At 52.4% G+C, this 27,633-nt stretch overlaps 1 protein-coding gene across 2 annotated transcripts; it reads left to right on the forward strand.

Moving 5' to 3' along the window:
- Positions 1 to 320: 320 nt before the first annotated feature.
- Positions 321 to 22,412, forward strand: trappc14 (trafficking protein particle complex subunit 14). 2 transcript variants are annotated; one of them, XM_087982765.1, is made up of 8 exons: positions 321 to 354; positions 2,953 to 3,039; positions 7,343 to 7,490; positions 9,797 to 9,879; positions 15,235 to 15,407; positions 17,600 to 17,754; positions 18,921 to 19,117; positions 21,761 to 22,412. In XM_087982765.1, exons 3-8 carry the CDS (start codon positions 7,383 to 7,385, stop codon positions 21,912 to 21,914), a joined length of 870 nt encoding a protein of 289 aa, XP_087838891.1. In that variant the 5' UTR covers positions 321 to 354; positions 2,953 to 3,039; positions 7,343 to 7,382; the 3' UTR covers positions 21,915 to 22,412. The 2 variants fall into 2 exon arrangements, with proteins under 2 accessions (XP_087838891.1, XP_087838890.1); XM_087982764.1 differs by lacking the exon at positions 321 to 354 and adding an exon at positions 6,161 to 6,281 and having other exon boundaries at positions 2,959 to 3,039.
- Positions 22,413 to 27,633: the final 5,221 nt, after the last annotated feature.

Genomic DNA, 27,633 nt, shown 5'->3' on the forward strand with positions numbered 1-27,633 from the left:
TCACTCTCCTCTTTCCCCCCCCCATCTGTTGCCCTCTCTCCCTCTCTCTCCCCTTTCCACCCGTGTTGCCCTCTCCCTTTCACACTGTCTCCCACACACACACACACACCTCTCGCCCCTCTCTGCTCCCCTCCCGGTTCTCTCCCCACACCCTCCATGTTGCTCCTGTGCCATTCACTCCTGTGAAGTGCTGCAGCCTCACTGAAGCATCTCCTCGGTTGCAGATCATCGTGACGGTGTGGAAGAGAGACCGGGAGAAAGCCGAGGTGAGGGAGCACGGTTACCTGACTATCCTGCAGAACCGGAGCCCCTCCCAAACCTTCCGGGAAGATCAGAGCGGCTTCAAAGCTCAAGGTATGTCTGACGGCAGCTGGAGCGACCATATAATACCATAAAAGGGAGGGCGGGGCAAGACGGTAAAGGGGGAAGGGACAAGACGGTAAAGGGGGAAGGGACAAGACGGTAAAGGGGGACGTGGCGAGATGATAAAGGGGAAAGGCGGGACGAGACGGTAAAGGGGGCACGGGGTGAGTCGGTAAAGGGGGAGGGTGGGGTGAGATGGTAAAGGGGGAAGACTGGGCGAGACGGAAAGGGGGAGGGCGGGGCGAGACGGAAAGGGGGAGGGCGGGGCGAGACGGTAAAGGGGGGGCTGGCGGGGTGAGACGGTAAAGGGGGGGCGGGCGGGGTGAGACGGTAAAGGGGGGGCGGGCGGGGCGAGACGGTAAAGGGGGGGCGGGCGGGGCGAGACGGTAAAGGGAGGGCGGGCGGGGCGAGACGGTAAAGGGGGGCGGGCGGGGGCGAGACGGTAAAGGGGGAAGGCAGGGTGAGACGGTAAAGGGGGCGGGGCGAGACGGTAAAGGGGGAAGGCGGGGGCGAGACGGTAAAGGGGAAGGCGAGGCGAGACGGTAATGGGGAGGGCGGGGTGAGACGGTAAAGGGGGCGGGGCGAGACGGTAAAGGGGGAGGGCGGGGGCGAGGCGGTAAAGGGGGAGGGCGGGGGCGTGGCGGTGAAGGGGGAAGGCGGGGCGAGACGGTAAAGGGGGCGGGGCGAGATGGTAAAGGGGAGGGCGGGCGGGGCGAGATGGTAAGGGGGGGGGGGCAACATTAAGTGCAGTCTCCTCCGACTTCCCTGAGCCTCACCTGCACACACACACTCAGACAGACACACTCACACACACACACACTCTGCCTCAGTGTCATTCAGTTGCTGTGGTCTCGGTATAACTAAACCTTGGCGTTTCTAATATGGAGGAGATCTCTCTGTGTGTCTCCCCAGTCAGTGGCCTTCTGTGCTGCTCTGTATCCTTTTGAATTGCCCTGCTGTGAGCTCCCGATGACCGGTTAAGTGCGTACTGAGCCCCGATCCTGATTGCAGAGCAGAATCGGGTGCTGCCAGGCAGCACCTTGTGTAAGCTGCCTGTTTCCTGAATGTTCCGAGTGGCGAGTGCTGATTTGCTCAGTGCAAACATAACGGGTGTAACTGGAGAGTTTATTGTAAACTCTATGCTCAGAACTGGCAAAGGTGTCTGCTATTCTGCTTGGAATTGAAACTGTGCGTCTGTATGTGTGTGTCTGTCTGTGTCTGAGTGTTGGGGGAGGGGGGACGGTGGGTGGGAAAGCTAGGCCGAGTCACAAGTGCATCAACGGTCAGACTCGGCTGTTATTAAGGAGGGTGTGTTATACATATTCTTCCATTGACCTACGTGCCCCTGAACATGAGCCTATCCTTACTCATGCCCACCTTTATGTAGAAACATAGAAAAAGGAGCAGGAACCTACAACGTAGAACATTACAGCGCAGTTCAGGCCTTTCAAACCTGCCCCACCATTCAATACTATCATGGCTGATCATGCAATCTCAGTGTCCCATTCACGTAATCCCTCCATCCCTTTAGCTGTAATTGCCCTGCCCAGCTCCCTCTTGATTATTTCTCGTGAACTAACCTCATCAGCTTCCTGTGGGAGAGAATTCCACAGGTTCCCAACTCTCTCAGAGTGAAGAAACTCTTCACCATCTCCGTCCTGAATGACCTTATCCCTTATTCTTGGGCTGTGACCCCCCCCCCCCCCCCCCCCCAGTTCAGGTCATCCCCCTACATCGGAGCGTTCTTCCTGCATCTAGCCTGTCCGTTCCCTCTGGATTTTATATGGCTCTATGAGAACACCCCCTCATCCTTCTAAATTCCAGCGAGTACAAGCCCAGTCGATCCGGCCTTTCCTCAAATGTCAGTCTCGCCATCCCGGGAATCAGGCTGGTGAACCTTCGCTGGACTCCCTCAGCAATGAGGATGTCCTTCCTCAGACTAGGAGACCAAACCTGCACACAATAAAATACCCTACTTTGCCTCCCTCTACCCCTGTCTCAATCTGTATGCCCCAGTACCCTCATCTACATTTCTATTACCCTTGGTGTCTACATTTCCAGTGGTTTGTTAGTTGACCTGCCCACTTGGCCATACAGAGTGGCATCCAGAGGAGACAGTTTTACAACCTGCACCCAGAAGAAAGGTGCTCAAAGAGTTCGAACAATGCAGGAGGATAAGGAAGTGGCTGAACTATGGCTCACTTTGAGATTTCTCATTCTTGCGCATGTTCAGACAAGAGCAAGGCAAATAAAAATGAAGCCTGTCTTTGTTTTCCCCAGCTATAACCAAATAGGGAAAGAGCAGAAACAGCAAGAGAGATTGTGTAAAGCTTTGCTGAATGCTGTGTCTGGGCCTCAGCTGTGGGTCAGTTCTGAATCTCTCACGTTCAGGGCAGCTGTGAAGCCTTAGGATAACAGAGGAAGTTTACCAGGCACAAGGGTGTTCAGCTGTGAGGAGAGGTCAGGAAACTGAGAGCTTGAAGCAGAGATTGTCGAGTAGGTCTAACAGGAGCTTTCGAGATGGCGAGGGGTGTCAATATACTGGATGGTGGGGAAACCGTTCATGTTCTCCGTTTTCTCTGCCTGCAGTGAGTACGTTGCTGACGGTGCTGCCGCCTCCAACGGTGAAGTGTCGACAACTTAACATCTCGGGGAAACAGCTGACTGTTCTGAAAGGTAACAGCGTCAGTCCACTCTGCAAGGTTTGTTGGTCCAGCTTTGCAGGAACATCCCCTTGAACACCGGCCAAGGGTAGTCTCAGTGCCGAGGTGCCACAGACATTATCTTCCACACTGCTAGGACCAAATCCATTGGAAGCATTCAGCGTTTCAAACATCACCTTGCTGTGCCCAGGTTTCTCTGCTATGACCTTCCGAACGTGGTCAGAGGACTGAATTGGTCCTTCTATTTAATACATCCTGAATCTGACATTGAGTATTCAGTATTCGGACCAGAGCGTCCAGGATCCCACTCCTTTACATCTCCGCCAGTCACCGAGATCCGATATAGAAACAGAAGATTCGGAGTGGGAGGAAGACATTCGGCCTTGCTCCTCGATTTATTACCACCGCGGCTGATCATCCAACTCAGTCGCCTAATCCTGCTTTCTCCCCATAATCTTTGATCCCATTCGCCCCAAGTGCTATATCTGGCTGCCTGTTGAATGCATTCAGTGTTTTGGCATCAACTCCTTCCTGCAGTCATGAATTCCACAGGCTCTCCACTCTTTGGGTGAAGAAATATCTCCTCATATCCATCCTAAATGGTCCCCCCCCCGAATCCTTGGACTGTGACCCCTGGTTCCTGACACACCCACCATCGGGAACATCCTCCCTGCATCTGTTAGGATTTCAAAAGTCTCTATGAGATTCCACCCCCACCCCCACCCCCACCCCCAACTCGTCTGAACTCCAGCAAAAACAATCCTGACCTCGTCAATCTCTCCTCATACGTCAGTCCCGTCATCCCTGGTATCAGCTTGAGAAACCTCCGCTGCACTCCCTCGGGAGAATGAGCACCCTTCCTCAGAAAAGGTGATCAAAACTGCACACAATATTCCAGATGTGGCCTCACTGAGGCCATGTATGACTACAACAACGCCTTCCTATCCCTGTACTCGAAACCTCTGACTTCTCCTTCGATGCTTCTATGCTGTTCTCCTCAGCTACTAACCAGCCACTCCCTAACAATACCTCAATCATGAACACAGTCATTTACCTCAGCCCCTCTCACCTGAACAAAGGCAGCTCCAACAGCCACTTATTTGGTGCGGGGTCAAGGGGTTAGCGCAAAACAAGCCAAAAGCCGTCGCTAACTGCAAGGCGTCCTGCTGTCATTGGACCGGCAGTCCAGTATTTCGAGTGTTCACCTCCTTTATCTCATCATCCATGCAATTATTTCCAGTTTGAGGTCAGCAGTCCCAGAGAAGCCAGGGAATGCTGGAGGGCATGAATAATAGAACGGTGGAATCAGTTCGTCCCCTCCAGCCTAACTCGGCATTCGTTCAGAGCCAGGTCAATGCACAACCTAACCCCACGTACTCATCTTGGTCCCCGTCCCTACAAATAGCAATAAATCTTTGTCAGCCTCAGGTTTAACATCAACCATAGATCCAGCATTTAGTGCCATTTGCAGAAAACATCGCCAAGCCTCTACCCATAAGACACAGGAGCAGAAACTAGGCCATTCAGCCCATCAGGTCTGCTCCGCCTCTCAATCATGGCTGATAGGTTTCTCAACCCCATTCTCCCACTTTCTCCCTGTAACCCTTGATCCCTTTGGTACTCAAGAACCTATCTATCTCAGTCTGTAATATACTCAATGACCTGCCATCCACAGCCTTCAGTGGCAGTGAATTCCACTCTCTGGCTGGAGATATTTCTCCTTATCTCCGTACACACCCTCCTTTTGTTTTCTGATTTCTCACCCCTGAAAGGTTTGGAATCTATCCCCAGCCACAGCCTTTCCAAACCTGCACAGCTAGTTTTTTATTTCCATCCACCCATTCCGTTCACCTTAATATCTTCAAAACCTTTGATCAAGTCACCCCCTTACCTTCCTAAATTCCAGATACACAACCCTAGGTAGTGCAATGTGGAGTCAGTAAGGGCTGCAGATGCTCCTGGCCAGAGTAAGTAGATGTGGAGCTGGAGGAACACAGCTGGTCAGACAGCATCCGCGGGTCAGGAACGTCAGCGTTCCAGGCCTGAGACCCTGCCTTCAGCAGCTTCAAAATCCCTCCATCCTCCATCCAGCCCTTGCCTCCCTGACCTGACCTGACCTGACCTGACCTAACCTGTCCATCTTCCTACTCACCTATCCTCTCCAGCCTTCCCAGTGACCAATCACAATATCCCCCCCACCCTTCATCCACCCACCACCATCCCACCGACCCTTCCTTCAGCCCCACCTGCCCTCCCACCCCACCTGCCCTCCCACTACAGGGGGAACCTCGATTATCCGGGATTCCATTAACCAAATTTCGGATTATCCGAACAGGATCGCAAAGTCCCGAAGCTTGGCTGACTATGTTATCCAGCATTCGATTAACCAAATGGAAAACTGCCCGCCTGTGTCATGTATATAATCGAGGTTCCTCTGTATTTACTGCTGGGCTCCCCTCACCCTCCCCAGCCCTGACAAAGGGTTTCGGGCCCAAACCTGCTCTCCAGAGATTGTGTGGTCCCACCTAATTCGACTCCAGCTCAGTTCAGCGACTTGCCACGCTCAGTTGGCGATTCGGCTCAGGCTGTGTCTTATTCCTGACCCGTACCCAGCTCCCCCTCCTCTGCTCTGTCACAACTGAGGTCAGAACAGAGGTCTCGCCATCCCCTGATCTGACCTCCGCGCAAAGTAACTGCTTCCAGGTTCAGAGAAAGATGTAAAAATCCTTCCGGGTTCAGGGCTGAGAGAGGCTGCTCCCCTTTACTGGGGTTTGGGGGTGGGGGATGCGTCTAGAGCTGGGCAGGTGGCTGTGTGGGGGGCGCACACCCTCGGGGTAAGTGCTGGGCCGTTTAGGGACCTGGATGATGTCTGGTCTCTTCCCGCGGAGGGTCTCTGGGTTCTCCACCCCCATGGCTCTGTCACGTCTGGGTCAATATTTGGATGTCGAGGGGACGCCGAGGTCCAGGTGGAGCTGACCGGAGCAGCAGGCTGTAAAGGGGCCGAATGGCCTCCTGCAGCAGCTCCCCTTTGTGACGCGAGTGACTGGGACGGGGTGCTCTCCGCGCAGCAGCAGTGCTGTCATGTCTCAGCCCGACGCTGAAATGGCTGCTTTCTCTTCCTCCCCCTCCGACAGTGTTAAACACCTCCTCTCAGGAGGAACTCTCCATTCAGGACGTCCGGATTTTGCCAAACTTTAACGCCAGCTACCTGCCCATGATGCCCGATGGTTCGGTGCTGCTCGTGGACAATGTCTGGTGAGAACTGCTCCTCGTCTGTTTTCTCTTCCTGGGATTTACAAGGGGCTGGAGGAACGGGTGGGTTGGACCCCTGGCTGGGTTGGTGGCACCTCTGACAATTGGTACACACTTGAGTGGCTGGACCGTGCAAATCAGAGAGGCATCGAGTCACACAGCACGGAAACGGACCCTTCGGTCTAACCAGTCCATGCCGTGCCCACATCCTCGATTGGTTCTGGGGGGCTGTGTGCAGCTGTATTCATTGCCCACCTAATCGGTGCCATGGGGTGAATGAAGAATTCTCAAACTGATCAGGGGTCAGGTATTTGCTTGGCTGGTGCTTGTCATAGAGATGTACAGCGCAGAAACAGGCCCTTCGGCCCAACCCGTCCATGCCGACCACATATTCCAACCCAATCTAGTCCCACCTGCCAGCACCCGGCCCATATCCCTCCAATACCTTCCTGTTCATATACCCATCCAAATGCCTCTTAAATGCTGTAATTGTACCAGCCTCCACCACTTCCTCTGGCAGCTCATTCCATACACACACCACCCTCTGTGTGGCGGGGGGGGGGGGGGAGGGGCGTGAACCGTGTCTGTAATGGAGGAGGAGTGAGCTCAGCTGCCCTGTAGCCTAACGCGTTTGCTGCTGCACATTTTCTGTCATCACTGATGTATGCTGTCTCCCGATCTGACAGTGCAGCCGCTTTCAGATTCTGAAATCGTGCATTTCTACCTCTTGCCCATCCTCGATTCCAATCGCTGCCCTGTCAGCAGCTGACCCTTCAGCTTCCTAAATCTCTCCGGCTCTCCTTCCCTCTTTTTAACACCCTAACCCTTCAATGTCGTCCTGGATGAACCTCCCTCTGCTGCTCCTAAGGCCTGGTCTCGTGCCACTGTTAGATCGTGTGCCCTGGGGAGAGAGGGAGGGAGGGAGGGAGCGAGAGAGAGAGGGAGGGAGGGAGGTGGGTAACTCTGCCTGTCGAAGTATCGGTTGGTGGTACTTCGTGTCGGACTCTGTGCTGATGGTTTCTCTGCTGTTGGTTTTCTCCCTACCCGCCTGCCGACACCCACAGCCACCAATCGGGTGACGTGTGCGTGGCATCCTTCTGCAGGATGAGCGGTAATTCCAGCCGCCTCCCGACGAAGCTCAGTGCCCTGGAGGAGCAGGCCTTCCTCTTCCAGCTCCAGGTCAACGAGAGGCCACAGCCGGACACCAAGGAGGTAGGCTGCCCACTGTCAGACCATCGTGGACTTCCTATGCTGCGGAAAGGGGCTGTTTGGCCCATCGGGTCTGCGCCGACCCTCAAAAGAGTGTCGCACTCATTCACGCAAACCCACCTCCCCAACACTGTCCCTGTGTTTCCCTTGGCCAATCCGCCCTAACCTGTACATCCCTGGGCACTATGGGATAATTTAGCACGGCCAATCCACCCTAACCTGCACATCCCTGGACACTATGGGATAATTTAGCACGGCCAATCCACCCTAACCTGCACATCCCTGGGCACTATGGGATAATTTAGCACGGCCAATCCACCCTAACCTGCACATCCCTGGACACTATGGGTAATTTAGCATGGCCAATCCACCTTAACCTGCACATCCCTGGACACTATGGGACAATTTAGCATGGCCAATCCACCCTAACCTGTACATCCCTGGGCACTATGGGACAATTTAGCACGGCCAATCCACCCTAACCTGCACATCCCTGGACACTATGGGACAATTTAGCATGGCCAATCCACCCTAACCTGTACATCCCTGGGCACTTGGGATAATTTAACACGGCCAATCCACCCTAACCTGCACATCCCTGGGCACTATGGGATAATTTAGCACGGCCAATCCACCCTAACCTGCACATCCCTGGGCACTATGGGATAATTTAGCACGGCCAATCCACCCTAACCTGCACATCCCTGGACACTATGGGTAATTTAGCATGGCCAATCCACCTTAACCTGCACATCCCTGGACACTATGGGACAATTTAGCACGGCCAATCCACTCTAACCTGCACATCCCAGGGCACTATGGGTAATTTAGTACAGCCAATTCACCCTAACCTGCACATCCCTGGGCACTATGGGACAATTTAGCACGGCCAATCCACCCTAACTTGCACATCCCTGGGCACTCTGGGACAATTTCCCATGGCCAATCCACCCTAACCTGCACATCCCTGGGCACTAAGGTAATGTAGCACTGCCAATCAACCCTAACCTGCACATCTTTGGACTGTGGGAAGAAATCCATGCAGATAAGGGGAGAATGTGCAAACTTCACACAGACAGTCGCCCGCAGGTGGAATCGAACCCGGGTCCTTGGTGCTGTGAGACATCAGATTAGGTGGAAGCCTCAGTCCCTCAGACATGTTCTGCAGTTCCATTAGTAAGCGTCCTCGTGATGTGAAGCCACTGTTTGCTGTCCATTCTAAATTGCCCTGAGAAAGGGTGGTGAGCTGCAATCTGTATGGTGTGGGCTGAGGTGTATAGTCTATCTGTGATCTCGGTCTACCTGTGATCTCGGTCTACAGGCCTGCCTTGCTTTAAATCACTTCAGAAAAAATGTGTATCTGTGTTAGATTTGCATTGGTTCAGAGTTTAAGGGAGTCAGTTTCAGAGTGTGTCTCTGAGTGTTCGGTCGCCAAGTGGGACAGTTACTGTTAAAAACCATGCGGGTTTGTTGTGCTTCAGTTTGATCCTCATTTGGCTGTGGGTTTTAACTTGTTCCTTTAGCTGTGCTCGGGCATCACATGACCTGATGGTGTTCACACTCTGTGTGAGAGGGGGAGAAATGGTGTCAGTGCCTAATATTGACGTTCTGTATGCATCGTGTGTGTGTGAGAGAGAGAGAAAAAAAAATGGTGTCAGTATCTAACATTGACGTTCTATATACATCGTGTGTGTGTGTGTGAGTGAGAGAAATAGTGCCAGTATTTAAAATTTGGCATCCTATATACATCGTGTGTGTGTGTGAGAGAGAAATAGTGCCAGTATCTAAAATTTGGCATTCTATATACATCGTGCGTGTGTGTGTGTGTGTGTGTGGGAGAGAGAGAGAGAGAAATGGTGACAGTGCCTCATTTTGACATTCTGTGCATCGTGTGTGTGTGTGTGAGAGAGAGAGAGAAATCATGTCAGTGTCTAATATTGACATTTTATGCATCGTGACTGTGTGTGTGTATATGTGAGAGAGGGAAAAATGCTGTCAGTGTCTAATATTGATGTTCTTTGCATCGTGTGTGTGAGATAGAGAGAGAAATGGTGTCACTGTGACTTTGTGTGTGTGTGTTCAGTGGGGAGCTGGTCTGATTGACGAGCTGGCCTCTTCCTCCTGCTAGAATGGCTGGTCAGTCTGAGACTGATTGACCTTTGCTCTGGCTGGGTGTGTATGTAACAGTGTAGATGCTGAATAACGTTAGGTTTGCTGTCGGAGGGTCCTGGATGCGGGCTCGCATTGTGATGTCAGCTTCAAGGGCAATAATTTATTCCTTTGCTGTGTCCCTTTTAAACCCTGATTAGGGTCTGGAGGTGCCACTGACTGCGATAGTGTGCTGGTCCACAGCTAACCTGCCCCTAGACGACAAGATCTACACCCATTATAGGTGAGTATTGCCCACTGCTGTCACAATCAATCTTCCTTCGCTTGGTGACTCCTGTGCACCACCAGGCACGTTTAATGATATATTGTCAACATTTTAAATATAAGCAGGAGATAGGAATAGGAGTAGATCATTTGGCCCATTGATACTGTTCCACTGTCCAATACGAGGGCTGGTGAATCGACACTCTGCTCGTCCCTGGATTCCCGGAGAGACCCGAAGTCCTTAAATATATGCGGCGATGGAGTGCCCGCAGCCTCCTGAGGGAGAGAATTCCAAAGGTTTGCCTCCCTCTGAGTGACAATATTTCTCTCCATCCCAGTCCTCAATGTTCAGAACTTTTATCCTGAGGTTGGGGCATGGATTTTAGGTTGCCCGACAAGTGGAAACAATCTCTGTGTTGTTGACCCTGTCAAACCCCTTTACATCTTTCAGTGATATCACCAAATTACTCCGCTCCCCCAACATCCCGGTGTTATGGACCAGACCAGAGCCCCTCAATAACATCTTATAAAATAGCCTAGACCATAACCTGTTGTTATTTTCAAAGACAGATATATCTCATGCAGTGTGACTGGTCAAACTACTTGCCGTTAATCAAAACAATTTATTGAAACTCTGTCGCTAACGTACTACCAAATACAGAGGAATTTAGAATAAGTGAACTCTATAGGAGAACTTAATAGAGTAATAGAAACAATACCTATTACTAATTAACTGTTCCAATGCAGTAACATCCCATAAACCCCTTGGCAAAGAAAATTCAGACACAGATTCTCACATGCAGTTCTCCAATCCAGGAGGAATTCATCCTGAGAAAGTTCAAAGAGGGTATCAGCCAGGAGACATTCACTGAAGCTTCCAACTCTGATGAGACTCCAAAGGCTTCTGCTCAAAGTTAAACCTAAAAACTGCAATAAAGCTAGAATGGCTGGTCAGAGAGCTGGCCACACCCAGCCAGGCTGCTTCTATTGTTCCAACTTGGGGGGGAGCAAAAAAAACCTCAAGCTGTTTACTTTCTCAGAGAGAGCTCAAACACCTGTGCCTTACAACCATCTCTTCGGGAAAAGAAAACCAAGAACAAAATAACCTCTTAAAGACACAGCATCCTCTCAGGAGGAACCGATCTAGTGAACCTTAGTGCTGTGTCATTTCCCCTTCCTGGGTCGCACAGCTGCACACAGTGTTCCATTTTGAACCCGGAGGGGTGATATACAGGGCAGCTGTCAGAGGTAGTTTCTTTACTCAGAGTAGTCGGGGCATGGAACGCACTGCCTGCAACAGTAGTAGACTCGCCAACTTTAAGGGCATTTAAATAATCTTTAGATAGGCATATGAACGAGAACGGAACAGTGTAGGTTAGATGGGTTTCACAGATTGATGCAAACATCAGGGGCGCTGTAATGTTCTGTGATCTCATCTCAGGCAGCCCTCTATCTCTGGACTGCAATCCCCTTGCAATAAAGGGCACGCAGCTTAATTTCCTCTCTGGTTATGTGGTCAGTGGCTGCACACTGCAGTGGATCATGGTCCTGTCAGAAAGGCTTGGGAAATCCTGCCCGTCCTGTCCCCTCCCTGCCATAGGGTTTAATTTAAAAAATGCGGAAAGGACATTTCCTCAGTCAGTGGTGGGGCATCGTTGGCAAGGCTAACAGTTTATTGCCCCGTCCCTAGTTGCCCCTTTAGAAGATGGGGGGAATGAGCTGCCTTCTTGAGCCGCCGCAGCCCCGTGTGGTGTAGGGACAGCCACTCAGCTCCGTGAGGGAGGGAGGGAGCTCCAGGATTCTGACCCAGCCACACTGAGCGAACGGCCAATATATTTCCAAGTCAGGATGGTGAGTGGCTTGGCGGGGAGCTTGCAAGGGATGGTGTTCCCATGTATCTGCTGCCCCTTGTCCTTCTAGATGGAAGCAATCGTGGGTTTGGATGGATCTTTGGTGAATTGCTGCAGGGTATCTGGTACACACTGCTGTTATTCAGTGTCGGTGGGGGAGGGAGGGGATGTGGTGCCAGTCAAGCGGGGGGGCTGCTTTATTCAGGATGGTGTCGAGCTTCTTGAGTGTTGTTGGAGCTGCCCCCATCCAGGGGCAAGTGGGGAGTATTCCCTCACCCTCCTGACCTGTGCCTTGTTGATGATGGGACAGGCTTCGGGGTGGGGGAGTCAGGAGGGGAGTTACTCGCTGCTGCTATTCCCAACTTCTGAGCTGCTCCAACAGCCGCAGTGTTTGCAGGACTGGTCCACAACAGTGACCTCCACCTCAACAACAACAAGCAGGAGTCGCTGGAGAAACTCAGCAGCTTCCATGGAGAGAGCGCGGGCAACGCTTCGATTCCAGCGACCCTCTGCCAGAACTGGAGTGTTGTGAAAAAAAAAAGGTGAGTGGACCTGAAACCTGAACTCTGCTTTCTCTCTCCGCAGATGGGTTTGCAGAGCGCCTTCTGCTCTTGCTTCAGATCTTCAGCATCCCCAGTTCCTGGTTTTAGTTAAGACTTTTCGCTTGTTCTATGCAGAGGAGCTTTGGTGCTATGACATGGTTAAAGTGCACCACCCTGAGGTTGATCACAGATTTGCAGCTGTGGTTGGTATTGTGTTTGGATGGGGGAAACAAGACAAAAGCTAAGAGTCATAGAGATGTACAGCACGGAAACAGACCCTTCAGCCCAACTAATCCTAACCTAATCTAGTCCCATTTTACAGCACTTGGCCCATATCCCTCTAAAACCTTCCTATTTGGGGTTTAGAGGGATATGGGCCAAGTGCTGGCAAATGGGACTAGATTATACCCTAATCTAGATACCTTTTCAATGTTGTCATTGTACCAGCCTCCACCACTTCCTCTGGCAGCTCATTCCATACACACACCACCCTCTGTGTGAAAAAGTTACCCCTCAGGTCCCTTTTATATCTTTCCCCTCTCACCCTAAACCTATGCCCCTCTAGTTCTGGTCTCCCCCATCCCAAGGAAAAGACCTTGTCTATTTATCCTATCCATGCCCCTCATGATTTTATAAACCTCAGTAAGGTCACCCCTCAGCCTCCGACGCTCCAGAGAAAACAGCCCCAGCCTCTCCCTATAGTTCAAACCCTCCAACCTTGACAATATGCTTGTCAGTTTTTTTCTGAGCCCTTTCAAGTTTCACAACATCTCCCCACAGCAGGGAGACCAGATACAGCAGTATTCCAAAAGTGTCCTGTACAGCCCCAACATGACCTCCCAACTCCTGTACTCAATGTGCTGACCAATAAAGGAGAATGTACCAAACACTGGCTTCACTATCCTGTGAGTCCACTTTCAAGGAGCTATGAACCTGCGCTCCAAGGTCTTTGTTCAGCAACACTGCCCAGGGAGTGACAGCAGCAGGGGAAGCAGAGTACTGTCTACCCCAGTATTTAGCTTGGTGGCCCAACAGGCAAGTCGCGGCCCATTGAATATGTGCTGGGCACCCCGTGTTTTTACTCGTGGAGCATTCCAAAGGCATTAACTGATTGTGAAGCACTGCAGGGCGTTCAGGAAGCTTAGCTCCATCTATAAGACTGTAAGAAATAGGAGAGGAAGTGAGGCCATTCGGCCCATCGAGTCCACTCCGGCGTTTAATCATGGCTGATGGGCATTTCAACGCCACTTAGCCGCACTCTCCCCATCACCCTTAAAGTCTTAATCTTGCAAGGAATTATAAATCTCTGCCTTGAAGACATTTAACCTCCTCCACTGTTCTCTATGGCAATGAATTCCACAGGCCCACCACTCTCTGGCTGAAGAAATATCTCCCTCATTTCCGTTCTAAATTGACCTCCTCTAATTCGAAGGCTGTGCCCACAGGTCCTAGTATCCCCGCCCTGACAGAAACAATCTCCCAGCGTCCATCCTTCCTAAGCCACGCATTATCTTGTAAGTTTCTTTTAGATCTCCCCTCAACCTTCTAAACTCTAATGAATACAATCCCAGGATCATCAGCCGTTCCTTGTATGTTAGGCCTACCATTCCAGGGATCATCCGTGTGAATCTCCACTGGACACACTCCAGTGCCAGGATGTCCTTCCTGAGGTGTGGGGCCCAAAACTGGACACCGTATTCTAAATGGGGCCTAACCAGAGCTTCATAAAGTCTCGGAAGCACATCGCTGCTATTATATTCCAACTGTCTTGAGATCTACATGCTTCCATTCCATAACAACACCCCTCCTCCCCCAAACAAAATAATGTGAAACCCACATGTGAAATATATAATCAATGCCCACTCCCATACAAGGCTTTTGACACACCCTTTTTTGAAAGGGCAAGCTTTCCAGATTTCTCCCTCACTTTGTGTGGCTCCAAGAGAAGGTCAGAATCCTGCAGCGAGTAACTCACCTCCCGACGCTCAGTAGCAGCGGTGAGTACCATCTACAAGATGCACTGCAGGAATTCACCCAAGATCCTCAGGCAGCACCTTCCAAAGCCACGACCTCCACCCTCTGGAAGGACAAGGGCAGCAGATACACGGAAATGCCACCCCGCTGCAAGTTCCCCTCTGAGCCACTCACCATCCTGACTCGGAAATGTATCGCTGTTCCTTCGCTGTCGCTGGGTTAGTAGACTCCTGGAGCTCCCTCCCTAAGGTGGACTGCAGTGGGTCAAGAAGGCAGCTTACACCCACCTTCTCAAGGGGGCAATTAAGGACTGACCCAGCCACCCATATCTGAGTAAAGTAAATATGCTGAGCCCTTTCTGCACCAAAGGAAATACATTTCCTCTGTATACTCTGTCGAGTCCTTTAATTACCTTAAAGCCAGTCATTAGATGTTCCCTTAATCTTTGACGTCCTTGCTGCATAATTACACGAAGGGTCACTGCTTAAATATCGGGTGTCACCCGTTTAAAACAAAGACGAGAATTTTGTTTCTAAAATCCGAAAGAACTGCTGATACTGTAAAGCAATGACAAAAGCAGGAATGGCTGGAAAATCTCAGCAGGGTCTGGAGAGAAATCAGAGTTGAGGTTTCGGGTCGAGGGACCCTCGCTCAGAACTTGAGGGATGAGAGCATTGGGAGCCAATTCCTGAGAAGGTGGAGGAATTGTTTGTTTTAAAGGCTGCAGTCCGTCGGATTCCTGCTCAGCGTGGAGTGCTGAAATGTTCCCAGGGCTGTGGATTTGAGGTTGCAGTCAGATTAACTGTGACCTGATTGAACAGTGAAGGAGACTAGAGGGGCCGAATGGCCGCCTCCTGATTTGCGTGTAAACCCGTTCTCTTTTTGAGTACGGTCGGCTCGGTTTGGGGTGGTACAAAGCTGAAATAATTTGCAGCGGTTCGGGAGCGTCTCTCTCTCTCTCTCCCTCCCTCCCTCCATGTGATGCCCTTTCTCCTTCCCCCACTTCAGGCTACCGAACATTCAGCTGAACCGCCCCAAGTTTGTGATGATGGCTTCGTGTGAGTCTCCCGTCTCCCTGTACAAGCGCTTCACGGTCAAGTACACACTCCTGAACAACCTGCAAGACTTCCTGGCCGTGCGGCTGGTGTGGACTCCAGAGAGTGCCCTCAGCTCACAGGCTGGTGAGTGCCAGGGTGGGACGCTCTGTGTACCTTGTGCCAGCCCCTCGGACGCTCCGAATCCGGCATCCCACTCTCCCGGCGATCAGGGGAGAAATGGAACGTGAGCAGACAGCAGCAATGCTTCCGATGTAGCCTGAGCCGAGATTAGATTAGATTCCCTACAGTGTGGAAACAGGCCCTCCGGCCGAACCAGTCCACACCGACCCTCCGAAGAGTGACCCACACCCCCCACACCCCCGACTAACGCACCTAACACTATGGGCAATTTAGCATGACCAATCCACCCTAACCTGCAGAGGGAAGGAGAAATGGGGTTAAGGTTTCAGGCCTGTGACTGGGACATGGATTCATAGAATCCCGACAGCATGGAAAGAGACCCTTCAGCCCAACAGGTCTGCACTGAACTTCTGAAGAGTATCACACCCAGACCCATTCCCCAACCCTATTACTCTACATTTACCCCTGACCTAACCTGCACATCCCTGGGCACTATGGGACAATTTAGCACGGCCAATCCACCCTAACCTGCACATCCCTGGGCACTATGGGACAATTTAGCACGGCCAATCCACCCTAACCTGCACATTCCTGGGCACTATGGGACAATTTAGCACGGCCAATCCACCCTAACCTACACATCCCTGGGCACTATGGGACAATTTAGCACGGCCAATCCACCCTAACCTACACATCCCTGGACACTATGGGACAATTTAGCACGGCCAATCCACCCTAACCTGCACATCCCTGGACACTATGGGACAATTTAGCACGGCCAATCCACACTAACCTACACATCCCTGGACACTATGGGACAATTTAGCACGGCCAATCCACCCTAACCTGCATATCCCTGGGCACTATGGGACAATTTAGCATGGCCAATCCACCCTAACCTACACATCCCTGGACACTATGGGACAATTTAGCACGGCCAATCCACCCTAACCTGCACATCCCTGGGCACTATGGGACAATTTAGCACGGCCAATCCACCCTAACCTGCACATCCCTGGACACTATGGGACAATTTAGCACGGCCAATCCACCCTAACCTGCACATCCCTGGGCACTATGGGGCAATTTAGCACGGCCAATCCACCCTAACCTGCACATCCCTGGGCACTATGGGACAATTTAGCACGGCCAGTCCACCCTAACCTACACATCTTTGGACTGTGGGAGGAAACTGGAGCACCCAGAGGAAATCCACGCAGTCACGGGGAGAATGTGCAAACTCCACACAGACAGTCGCCCCGAGGGTGGGATTGAACCAGGGTCCCTGGCGCTGTGAGGCAGCAGTGCTAACCACTGAGTCACCGTGCCAGCCCAAAGGTGTTGAGATGCCGTCGGATTCGAACAACTGAGTGAGGATCAAACAGGAAGGAGAGGTGAAAGATGGGAGAGATTGAACAATGAAAGGGTTCACCCTCCCGGGCTCCAAGGGACAGGGACAGAAGAAAGGAAACAAATCCTGTTGCAGAAACGGATGTGCCGCTGTCTGGAAGTTAAAAACCGAAGCGCACGGAGGAAATATAAGGAGCTAAATTATTGATGATTAATGGGTTGTGGAGTTGAGGCTAATATAGAGCATGTTGAACGGTGCAGAAGGTTCAAGGGGCTGAATGGCCCACTCCTGCTCCTAATAGTTTTGTGCTCTTTGAAAATAAACCAGTAAAGAAGGGGAAACTACATGGGCTCTGGAACGCTCTTCAGAGGGTGTGGTGGAGGCAGGTTCCATTAAGGTTTCCCAAAGAGAGCCCGGCAGCTACCTCAAAGGGAAGTCCGTCCTAGGAGAAGGCGAGACAGTTACTGGGGAACCAGCTCGGCAATGATGGGCCGAATGGCTACTGACTGCACCAGTCCTGTGACCTTTCGGGCAGCACACTGGTTGTAGTGAAGCCGGAGTGGCCAAGCTTGTGCGATAATATCGCTGCGTTTGTTTACCACCTGTGGATGAAGGCAGAGCCTGGCAGTTGGTGAAGAGGGAGAGAAATGCTGTGGTAATGCCACGTCCAATCAGCAGCGACACGCCCAGCCTTTCCTCCTGTGGTATATGTTGTTGTGGTGGGTTTGAAATGTGGTAAACTTGCGTCGTGGCTGAGAGACTGGGAGCTGCTGTTCACTTCCCTCAGCCCTTTGTGTTCAGAGTCATCCTCTCTCTCCGTCTCTGTCTCTGTCTCCCTTGACAGGAAAGAAGCTGTCAGAGGAGCATCTCCGAGCTGCTGAGACCACCGCCAACTCCGTGGTGTGCCACACACCCCTCAACCACTTGGGCTACTGCAAGAAAGGCAGCTCAGTGACGTACACAGTCGCGTTCCAGGTGCTGCGCGCCGGCCTTTTCGAGGTAAAGGAGACAAGGCCAAAACACATCGTCCCACTGTCTGTAAGGACAGTCTCCCATGCCTAACTCACCCTGGACACTATGGGACAATTTAGCACGGCCAATCCCCCCTAACCTGCACATCCCTGGGCACTATGGGACAATTTAGCACGGACAATCCACCCTAACCTGCACATCCCTGGGTACTATGGGACAATTTAGCACGGCCAATCCACCCTAACCTGCACATCTCTGGGCACTATGGGACAATTTAGCACGGCCAATCCACCCTAACCTGCACATCCCTGGGCACTATGGGACAATTTAGCACGGCCAATCCACCCTGACCTGCACATCCCTGGGCATTATGGGACAATTTAGCACGGCCAATCCACCCTGACCTGCACATCCCTGGGCACTATGGGACAATTTAGCACGGCCAATCCACCCTAACCTACACATCCCTGGGCATTATGGGACAATTTAGCACGGCCAATCCACCCTGACCTGCACATCCCTGGGCATTATGGGACAATTTAGCACGGCCAATCCACCCTGACCTGCACATCCCTGGGCACTATGGGACAATTTAGCACGGCCAATCCACCCTAACCTGCACATCCCTGGGCACTATGGGACAATTTAGCACGGCCAATCCACCCTAACCTGCACATCCCTGGACACTATGGGACAATTTAGCACGGCCAATCCACCCTAACCTGCACATCCCTGGGCACTATGGGACAATTTAGCACAGCCAATCCACCCTAACCTGCACATCCCTGGGCACTATGGGACAATTTAGCACGGCCAATCCACCCTAACCTGCACATCTTTGGATTGTGGGAGGAAACCGGAGCACCCGGAGGAAACCCACACAGACACGGGGAGAATGTGCAAACTCCACCCAGACAATCGCCCGAGAGTGGGATCGTCCCATGTGTTTGATGCGATTTAATCCCAGGCAAGCTGTGAATTATAATGACCTTGTATTTCCTCTCTCTGCCTCTGACTGTCTTTATGAAGTGGTTGAGGTTTCGAAACCCAATCAGTGGTGAGATGTTGAAGTTTGTTCCTGCTTGTGCTCTTGTCCTATTCCCTTGACGTTCTCACTCTCCCCCATGTGTCTCTCACGTTCCCTCCCTCCCCACCCCACCCCCCTCTGTCTCTGTGCCCCTCCCCGTGTCCAGCTGAGCCAGCACATGAAGTTGAAGTTACAGTTCACAGCAAGTGTGACCAACCCACCGCCTGAGGCGCGGCCGGTGTCCCGCAGGAACAGCCCGAGCAGCCCCGCAGTCCGGGACCTGATGGAGCGGCACCAGGCCAACCTGGGCAGATCGCAGTCCTTCTCCCACCAGCAACCAGCACGGAGCACCCACCTCATCAGGTAACAGAGCTGGGGGGGGGGGGGGTGGGAAGGAGGATTCGTTCACCCGGGGCCTCAGGGAGGGCTCATTCTCCAACCTCTGCACCCCCTACACCCCCTCCCTATCCGTGTCACCCCCTCCTTATCCGTGTCACCCCCTCCTTATCCGTGTCACCCCCTCCTTATCCGTGTCACCCCCTCCCTATCCGTGTCACCCCCTCCCTATCCGTGTCACCCCCTCCCTATCCGTGTCACCCCCTCCCTATCCGTGTCACCCCCTCCCTATCCGTGTCACCCCCTACACCCCCTCCCTATCCGTGTCACCCCCTCCCTATCCGTGTCACCCCCTCCCTATCCGTGTCACCCCCTCCCTATCCGTGTCACCCCCTACACCCCCTCCCTATCCGTGTCACCCCCTACACCCCCTCCTTATCCGTGTCACCCCCTCCCTATCCGTGTCACCCCCTACACCCCCTCCCTATCCGTGTCACCCCCTACACCCCCTCCTTATCCGTGTCACCCCCTCCCTATCCGTGTCACCCCCTACACCCTCCCTATCCGTGTCACCCCCTCCCTATCCGTGTCACCCCCTACATCCTCCCTATCCGTGTCACCCCCTCCCTATCCATGTCACCCCCTACATCCCCTCCCTATCTCTGTAACCCCCTACACCACCTCCCTATCTCTGTAACCCCCTACACCACCTCCCTATCTCTGTAACCCCCTACACCACCTCCCTATCTCTGTAACCCCCTACACCTCCTCCCTATCTCTGTAACCCCCTGCACCCCCTCCCTATCCCTGTAACCCCCTACACCACCTCCCTATCTCTGTAACCCCCTACACCTCCTCCCTATCTCTGTAACCCCCTACACCTCCTCCCTATCTCTGTAACCCTCCTACACCCTCTCCCTATCTCTGTAATCCCCTCCGGCCCCTACACCTCCTCCCTATCTCTGTAACCCCCTACACCTCCTCCCTATCTCTGTAACCCTCCTACACCCCTCCCTACCTCTGTAATCCCCTCCAGCCCCTGCACCCCTCCCTATCCCTGTAACCTCCTATACCCCCCTCACTATCTCTGTCACCCCCTACACCCCCTCCCTATCCCTGTAACCCCCTACACCCCTCCCTATCTCTGTAACCCCCTCCATCCTTACACACTCTCCCTATCTCTGTATCCCCATGCACCCCCTCCCTATCTCTGTAACCCCCTACACCCCTCCCTATCTCTGTAACCCCCTCCATCCTTACACCCCCTCCCTATCTCTGTAACCCCCTCCATCCTTACACCCCCTCCCTATCTCTGTAACCCCCTACACCCCTTCCCTATCTCTTTAACCCCCTACTCCCCCTCCCTATCTCTGTAACCCCCTCCATCCTTACACCCCCTCCCTATCTCTGTAACCCCCTACACCCCTTCCCTATCTCTTTAACCCCCTACTCCCCCTCCCTATCTCTGTAACCCCCTACTCCCCCTCCCTATCTCTGTAACCCCCTACTCCCCCTCCCTATCTCTGTAACCCCATGCACCCCCTCCCTGTCTCTGTAACCCCCTACACTCCCTCCCTATCTCTGTAACCCCCTCTGATCCGATTCCCATCGCTGCACCATCGGTGGGCTTGCCTTGAGGCCCCACACTCTGTGTTTTTCTCTCTGTCTGAGACCACCCCAGGGAGATGTTGGATTCAGGAGGCCGGAGATGAGGAGGTGTTTGGGGAGAGCGATACCTCGCAGGGTGGTGTAGCTGGACAGGATAGCACCGATCGCCAGGTCCGGTTGGATTCAGGGTTTGATGCCAGCACTGCTCATCCAATTTGTGCAAGTTCAGGATCTCAAACACCCTCCCCGGCCTCCCCCTGCTGGATATCGCGCTCCATCTCCTTCAAAGAAGGAATGACAGAGACCCTTTGGCCCACCTGTTGTGAGGCTATTGCCCCCCCCCGGCCCAGCTCGTTTCCTCACACCCGGTTCCCTCCCGTTAGCCGAGCTTTAGAGCTGCCCACCCCCCCACCGCCCTCCGGTCCACTCCAGATCCTGAACCCTTCCCTGTGTTTATATAAATCTAGCGCTGCTTCCTCACTCTGCCTCCCTACCAACATAGGGCCCTCTGCTTCTGTATCCTTTGGCCCCCGGGGACGGTTTCTCCCAGTAACCTTCTGCATTCCCTCTTCCCCACGCACCCACCAGTCTGTCCGCCATCCAGGCCTCCGTCCATTGCGAACGTCACCTTCCCAGGTATTGTTGCTCTCCCCCCATCTCGGGCTGTCTGCTATTAACATCGAACATTCCGGCGCAGTACAGGCCCTTCGTCCCTCGATGTTGCACTGACCTGTTAAGCCAATCTGAAGCTGATCTAATCTACACTATTCCATTCTTGTCCATATGCCCATCCAACAGCCATTTAAATCCCCTTAAAGTTGGTGAGTCTGTTACTGTTGCAGGCAGGGCATTCCACACCCTGACTACTACTCTCTGAGTAAAGAACCTACCTCTGACGTCTGTCCTGTATCTATCACCCCTCAGTTTCAAGCTATGTCCCCTCGTGCTAGCCATCACCATCCGAGGAGAAATGCTTTCACTGTCCACCTTATCTAACCCTCTGATTATTTTGTATGCTTGGCCCTCAGTGACCAGGTCTCTCTCTGCTTCCACCCCCCCCAGGACCGGGAGCGTGATGGAGCGTCGAGCGATCACTCCACCCGTGGGCTCCCCCATCGGCCGCCCACTCTACCTCCCTTCGGAAAAGGCCGTGCTGTCTGTCGACAAGATCGCCAAGCGAGAGTGCAAGGTGCTGGTGGTGGAGCCCGTCAAGTAGGGAATGGGGAGGTGGGGGGGGGGGGAGTGGGGAACCGTGACGGGGAGTGAGGAGGGAAAGGCTGGTGCCGTCTCCTCCAGCGAAGCTAGGGGCACAGCGCAAAGCATCCCGCTGCTCACCCCTCCCTGGGGAGAAGCCCCGGGCTGGTTTTTGTTTAATGGCCGTCGCCCTTCCCGCGTCACGTCGGCCTGGGAAGCCCCTAAGTCCCCTTGCTTTCGGTCCGTAGTGAGCGCGCGTCTCATGTTGGGTGAAACCACCCCCCCCCACCCCCCAGGTGGTGTCCAAAGTCATTTCGTACAGGAGAGGGGTAGGGTGCCGCAGAAATATCGAAGTCCAACCTCTCCCCCGGTCCCCCGACTGAATGCTTGGGTGGCAATTCCAGCCAGCATCCCCTTCCCCCAACCCCGGGGCTCCAATTCTGTCTCCCGTGCTGGTAGAAACTCCTCCCACCTTTCTGCTGTTACGCATTGCTCCGGTGCCCCAACTCTTCCCCCCCCCCCCCCCCCCCCCGAACCTCATGTCATTGGCAGTGAACGGATGCCCAGGCAAAGGGATCTCAGCTGGCACGATGCCCCTCCCACCCCCCCGCCAACAATGCTGAGCTTCAGTCTTTGTCGGGCTGTCTGTCTCCTGTGGGTGATCCGTCCCCCCACAGTTGATTATTTGTGAAATTCCCGTTGAAGGTAATGGCAGCCAAAGCTGTAAAGAGCCTCTGGTTAATGAGTCGTGGAGTCACCAAGATATACAGCTCAGAAACAGACCCTTCAGTCCCACTCATCCATCCAGATATCCCCACCTCATCTAGTCCCATTAGATAAATAGAGAAGGTCTTTTCCCTGGGGTGGGGGAGTCCAGAACTAGAGGGGCATAGGTTTAGGGTGAGAGGGGATTCTCCAAATCCTGTCAGAACCTTGTGCGTCTCAATCAGAAACTCTTCCTCATTCGGAGGACGGCCCAAGCTTTTGCAGCTCATCCCTGGAACATTTTCTGGTCAATCCCTTCTGTCCTGAAGAGTGGTGACTGTGACTGGACCCTGGACTCCAGGTTTGAGAAAGGAAGCTGACTGAGTCAGCTACAGTGGCACAGACCTAGATTCACTGACCCTCAGTTGCCCTGCTCCAGAGCCTGCAACCAGACATTATTGAACTTGAAAGGGTTCAGAAAAGATTTACAAGGATGTTGCCAGGGTTGGAGGGTTTGAGCTACAGGGAGAGGCTGAATAGGCTGGGGCTGTTTTCCCTGGAGTGTCGGACGCTGAGGGGTGACCTTATAGAGGTTTATAAAATCATGAGGGGCATGGATAGGGTAAATAAACAAAGTCTCTTCCCTGGGGTCGGGGAGTCCAGAACTTGAGGGCATAGGTTTAGGGTGAGAGGGGAAAGATATAAAAGAGACCTAAGGGGCAACTTTTTCACACAGAGGGTGGTACGTGTATGGAATGAGCTGCCAGAGGAAGTGGTGGAGGCTGGTACAATTACAACATTTAAAAGGCACCTGGATGGGTGTATGTCAGAGAAATTAGCCCAATAAAGCCGAGATCTCTCAAACCAGATCGGGTGAAATTGACAAGTTGTTTATTACAAGCAATATCGCTGGAAGAGAAATTGACTGGGCTGACCCAGAACTGACGGTCTGTGCAGGTAGATTAAGGGTTCTCTTCCTCGAGCTGAGGAAGAAGCCAGGTTTTATAATAATCTTGTACAAGAAGGTTAATTAAAATGGGGAAAGATGCAATGTATTTGAAATGGAGTAATCCAGTTACAATGGTGACAATTGGAAACCAGTTATCGGAACAATGTCCTGATTCTCGATGCATCCCAACAGTATCAATGGAATCAGGAGATTCCCATTCTCTTTTGTAGGTCGGTGAGAATATCTCTTTTGAACCAGTGAGGTGTTTCTATTGTCCTGTCCTAGGAGTGAGGTCTTTGGTGGTGCCCCTCTGTCTGACCTGTTCTTTGTGTGGCTTTGGTATTGCTGGGTTATGAGACTGTTCTCGGGACTTTGGGACAGCTGTGTTGATCTGGGTCCAGGAAGCTTATCGTTAGTGTTTTGGGAACTATATTTCCTTGTCTGCAAGTGCTGTCTGGTTTCACTTGTCAGCCTGTTTGGCCAATAGTGAGGCATTCTGGGTGTTTCTGGTATAGTTTGGCCAAGTTTGCTTTCTTATGTTCTATGTGGGCATACTATGGGTAGGCAGGGTGGCAGATCTTTTCCCACAGTGGGTTACTGTTTGGAGGGTTAGCCAGGACTTGTTGGGCCAAAGGGCCTGTCGGGATTCTGTGATTCTATGACTGCGTACCTATCACACCAAATGGCTTGAGGCTCCCTATCTCATTGGCTCCAGTGGGGGGAGGCTGACTCTCTCTGCATTACAAAAAGATCAGTAGAATACCCTCAGCGGAAACCATTCATCCATCCTGTGTGTGCTAGCCCACTGCTCTCTGCAAGAGCGGCTCAATAGATGGGCCAAGTGCTGGTAAATGGGCCTAGCTTAATTTCAGATATCTGGTCGGTGTGAACGAGTTGGACCGAAGAGTTTGTACATCTCTATGACAAGCACCAGCCAAGCAAATACCCGACCCCTGATCAGTTTGAGAATTCTTTACTCTCCCCACGACACCGATCTGGTGGATAATGAATACAGCTGCACACTGCTACCAGAATCAGTCGCAACATAAAACCATACCTGGACGTGTTTTAACCTGAGCAGCACCAGGAGAATGTGATGGTCATTAACCTGACGTCCTTAACAGATTTAGCTAAGCTCTGCAGCTATTACCTTCACCTGGAAAGGCTCGAGTAGTCAGTTCCAGCCCATGTAACATTGCGGGTGACTGCAGGAAGTAGATCCCGGTGACAGGATAGCGTTTTGACGGGTCGGGATTTTGGATTTGACCCTTCAATGCAGGCCGTGTATATTAACAATGACCAACATTTCAGCTAGCCTTGACAGTGACCATGGTCTGTTCTAGACCAGATCTCATCCCCTCAAAATATCTGAAGGAGGGAGCCTGGAGTCGGACCTACTGCTTATATTAAAGGCAGTGCTGTGTCCCAGATGCAATCTGACTGGTCAAATTACTCGATGTTAAACAAAACACAATTTATTCAAATGCTGTGGTTAAAATACAAGAAGTTAACTCTATTGGAAAACTTAACCGAATAGCAGATGCCTGTTGCTAATTAATTCAAGGGTGGCACGGTGACTCATAGCGCCAGGGACCCGGGTTCGATCCCACCCTCGGGTGACTGGCTGGGTGGAGTTTGCACATTCTCCCCGTGTCTGCGTGGGTTTCCTCCGGGTGCTGCAGTTTCCTCCCACAGTCCAAAGATGTGCAGGTTAGGGTGGATTGGCCGTGCTAAATTGTCCCATAGTGCCCAGGGATGTGCAGGTTAGGGTGGATTGGCCGTGCTAAATTGTCCCATAGTGTCCAGGGGTGTTCGGGTTAGGGTGGATTAGTCAGGGGTAAATGTAGGTTAGGGAAATGGGTCTGGGTGGGTTACTCTTCGGAGGCTCGGTGTGGACTTGTCGGGCCGAAGGGCCTGTTTCCACACTGTAGGGATTCTAAATCTAATGCTTAAACAAAAAAGCTGTTCCAATATCGGAACATCTCATAAACACACCCCTTGGTTTAAAAAAAAAGCAGATTCAGAAAACAGATTTTGTCCTCCCAATAAAGGCACCCGCCCAGGGACCAAGCCCCCCAGCTTCTAGCTCGAATTGAGAGACGGGGGAAAAATAGGTTCCATTATTTCAGACCCATAGGAGCAACTGCTCTAAAGCTAAAATCTAAACATTAGAAAATAGAACTCAAACTCCTGGTTTGTGAGAGCTGGCCACACCCAGCCAGGCTGCTTCTACTGTTCCAACTTTTTTGAAAATTAAAAAAAACCAAGGCCTCACAAGCTGTTTCCTGGCTTTCCAAGTAGACAGCTCGGTGCCTCTGTTTTAAGAAAAAAAAACAGGACAAAATAACCTTTTTAAAAACACCACATCGCCACAGGGCCAGTTAAGAGATGCAAACTTGGGAGAGGTTTGCACAGCGAGGTCTCGGCCGAGAGTATATCCCTGCCCTTCTGCTGCACCCTGCCCAGCTGTTAAAGGTATTAGGAATGATCTATGAGGGTCTCAGGGAGTTCACCAATTCCCCCAGAAACGACGGAAGCAGAATTTCGATCAAACAAACTTCTGCAGCTCTCGGTGGCAGGAATTTCCATTTGTACTTCTTTCTTCCTCTATGTCTGTGCCCGTACGTGTTTGCACTCTGCTGGCAGCTGGGACTAGATTGGGTTGGGTTACCTGGTCGGGTTGGACCGAAGGGTCTGTTTCCGTGCTGTACATCTCTATGAGCCTCTGCTGCCCCCCCAGTCTGAGAGAGCCGGGAGTGGGCTGATTGGAGCCTGTGCTGCAAAACCTTGAGTAATGTTTGTTGAAAAATCCGCAGTCCTTTGCCAAGCCTTCTCTCGCCTCGGGGTTGGAGGTGGTGTGGTGCTGACACATCGTTGAGTCAGCTCCCTGCAATCGAAACATCACGGGGACACATTTCACTGGACCCATCTGCGTACATGTGATGATAAACGTCATTCAATTCAATGTAGGGGAGAGAGAGAGAGGCAGTCGGCCTTGAGGCTACCATACTGAAGGGCTAAATGGCCTCCTCCTGCTCCTATTTCACATCATCTTAACCCGCGAGCAGAGGGGAACGGGTTTCTCTTGATCTGCGCTATCAGCTCCTTCAATCGTCTCAAACATCTTCCCCTGGGTCGCCCGGGTGTGAGCACATTGAAGCAATTTAACCCTTTGAGTCCCCAGGATCATTCCGGTAAATCTGAGGCTGATACCCCCTTCCGAAGGTACAGGGCAGGGATCTAGCACTCAGCTGAACACACCATCTCCGGGGGGGGGGTCTGAGGAGAATTTAAATAACTCCAGCGTACCTTCCACCCTCCCCACTCCCTTGTGGACCAGCTCCTGCAGATAGAAGATCAATGTGCACTTGTCTTTGACATCAAATGGCAGCTGCTGTGATTTTAAACATACCAGAGGAACCTCGATTATCTGAGGAGTAGTTTGTTCAGTGAATCGAATGCCAGATAACACAGTTCAGCCGAGCATTGGGACCTTGCGCTCTTGCTGGATAATCTGAAATTTGGATAATCGAGGTTCCTCTGGGTGGGTCTAGTTTCCATTCTGGTGGGGTTGGGGGTAGAGAGAGTGAGCTATCGGAGGATTTTGTTGGGAAGGAAGGGCAGGAGGAGGGCTCGTTGTTAAACATGGACAGACAGGGTACAATCAAAAGTCTCAGGAGGAGCAGCTGCTCAGAAATGAAACCGTTCTCCTGCCCACCAGTTTTACCATTTACTGCAAGGTGCCCAGAGCCCCTCACCACCACCGTCTCCCATCCCACAGGCGAGCAGCCAGCCTCAGCCCCTGTTCCCAAGCGCTCACTGCGTACGTTGCACTGCCCCCCCCCCCCCCGCCCCACCCCCAGCCACTGTGGTGGGAGTTAGCCCTGTGGTCAGCGAGTGCCCAGCCCGTTCCTGAACCTCTGCTGGCTGGGCGAGCGTCAGGTCTCATCGTTCCCAGTTGCCGTTTCTCCTGGCATGTTTGCAAATGTGCCGTTCACCCAAGCACACGGCACTCTACTCACCGCTGAGCCGTGCCAATAAACAAAAGACAGGTTCTTGCTCCATCGAGGGGAGAGTGAGGAACATC

This window comes from Chiloscyllium plagiosum, unplaced genomic scaffold, assembly GCF_037043375.1.
Source record: "Chiloscyllium plagiosum isolate Xiang-an unplaced genomic scaffold, Cpla_swu_hap1 HiC_scaffold_44, whole genome shotgun sequence".
NCBI lineage: Eukaryota > Metazoa > Chordata > Chondrichthyes > Orectolobiformes > Hemiscylliidae > Chiloscyllium > Chiloscyllium plagiosum.

Coding starts and splice junctions, on each gene's coding strand:
- trappc14 (XM_087982764.1), top strand. CDS start 6,241: ATGATGCCCGATGGTTCGGTGCTGCTCGTGGACAATGTCTG. Junction 17,755..18,920: donor TGCGCGCCGGCCTTTTCGAG/GTAAAGGAGACA, acceptor CCCCGTGTCCAG/CTGAGCCAGCACATGAAGTT. Junction 19,118..21,760: donor CGGAGCACCCACCTCATCAG/GTAACAGAGCTG, acceptor CACCCCCCCCAG/GACCGGGAGCGTGATGGAGC.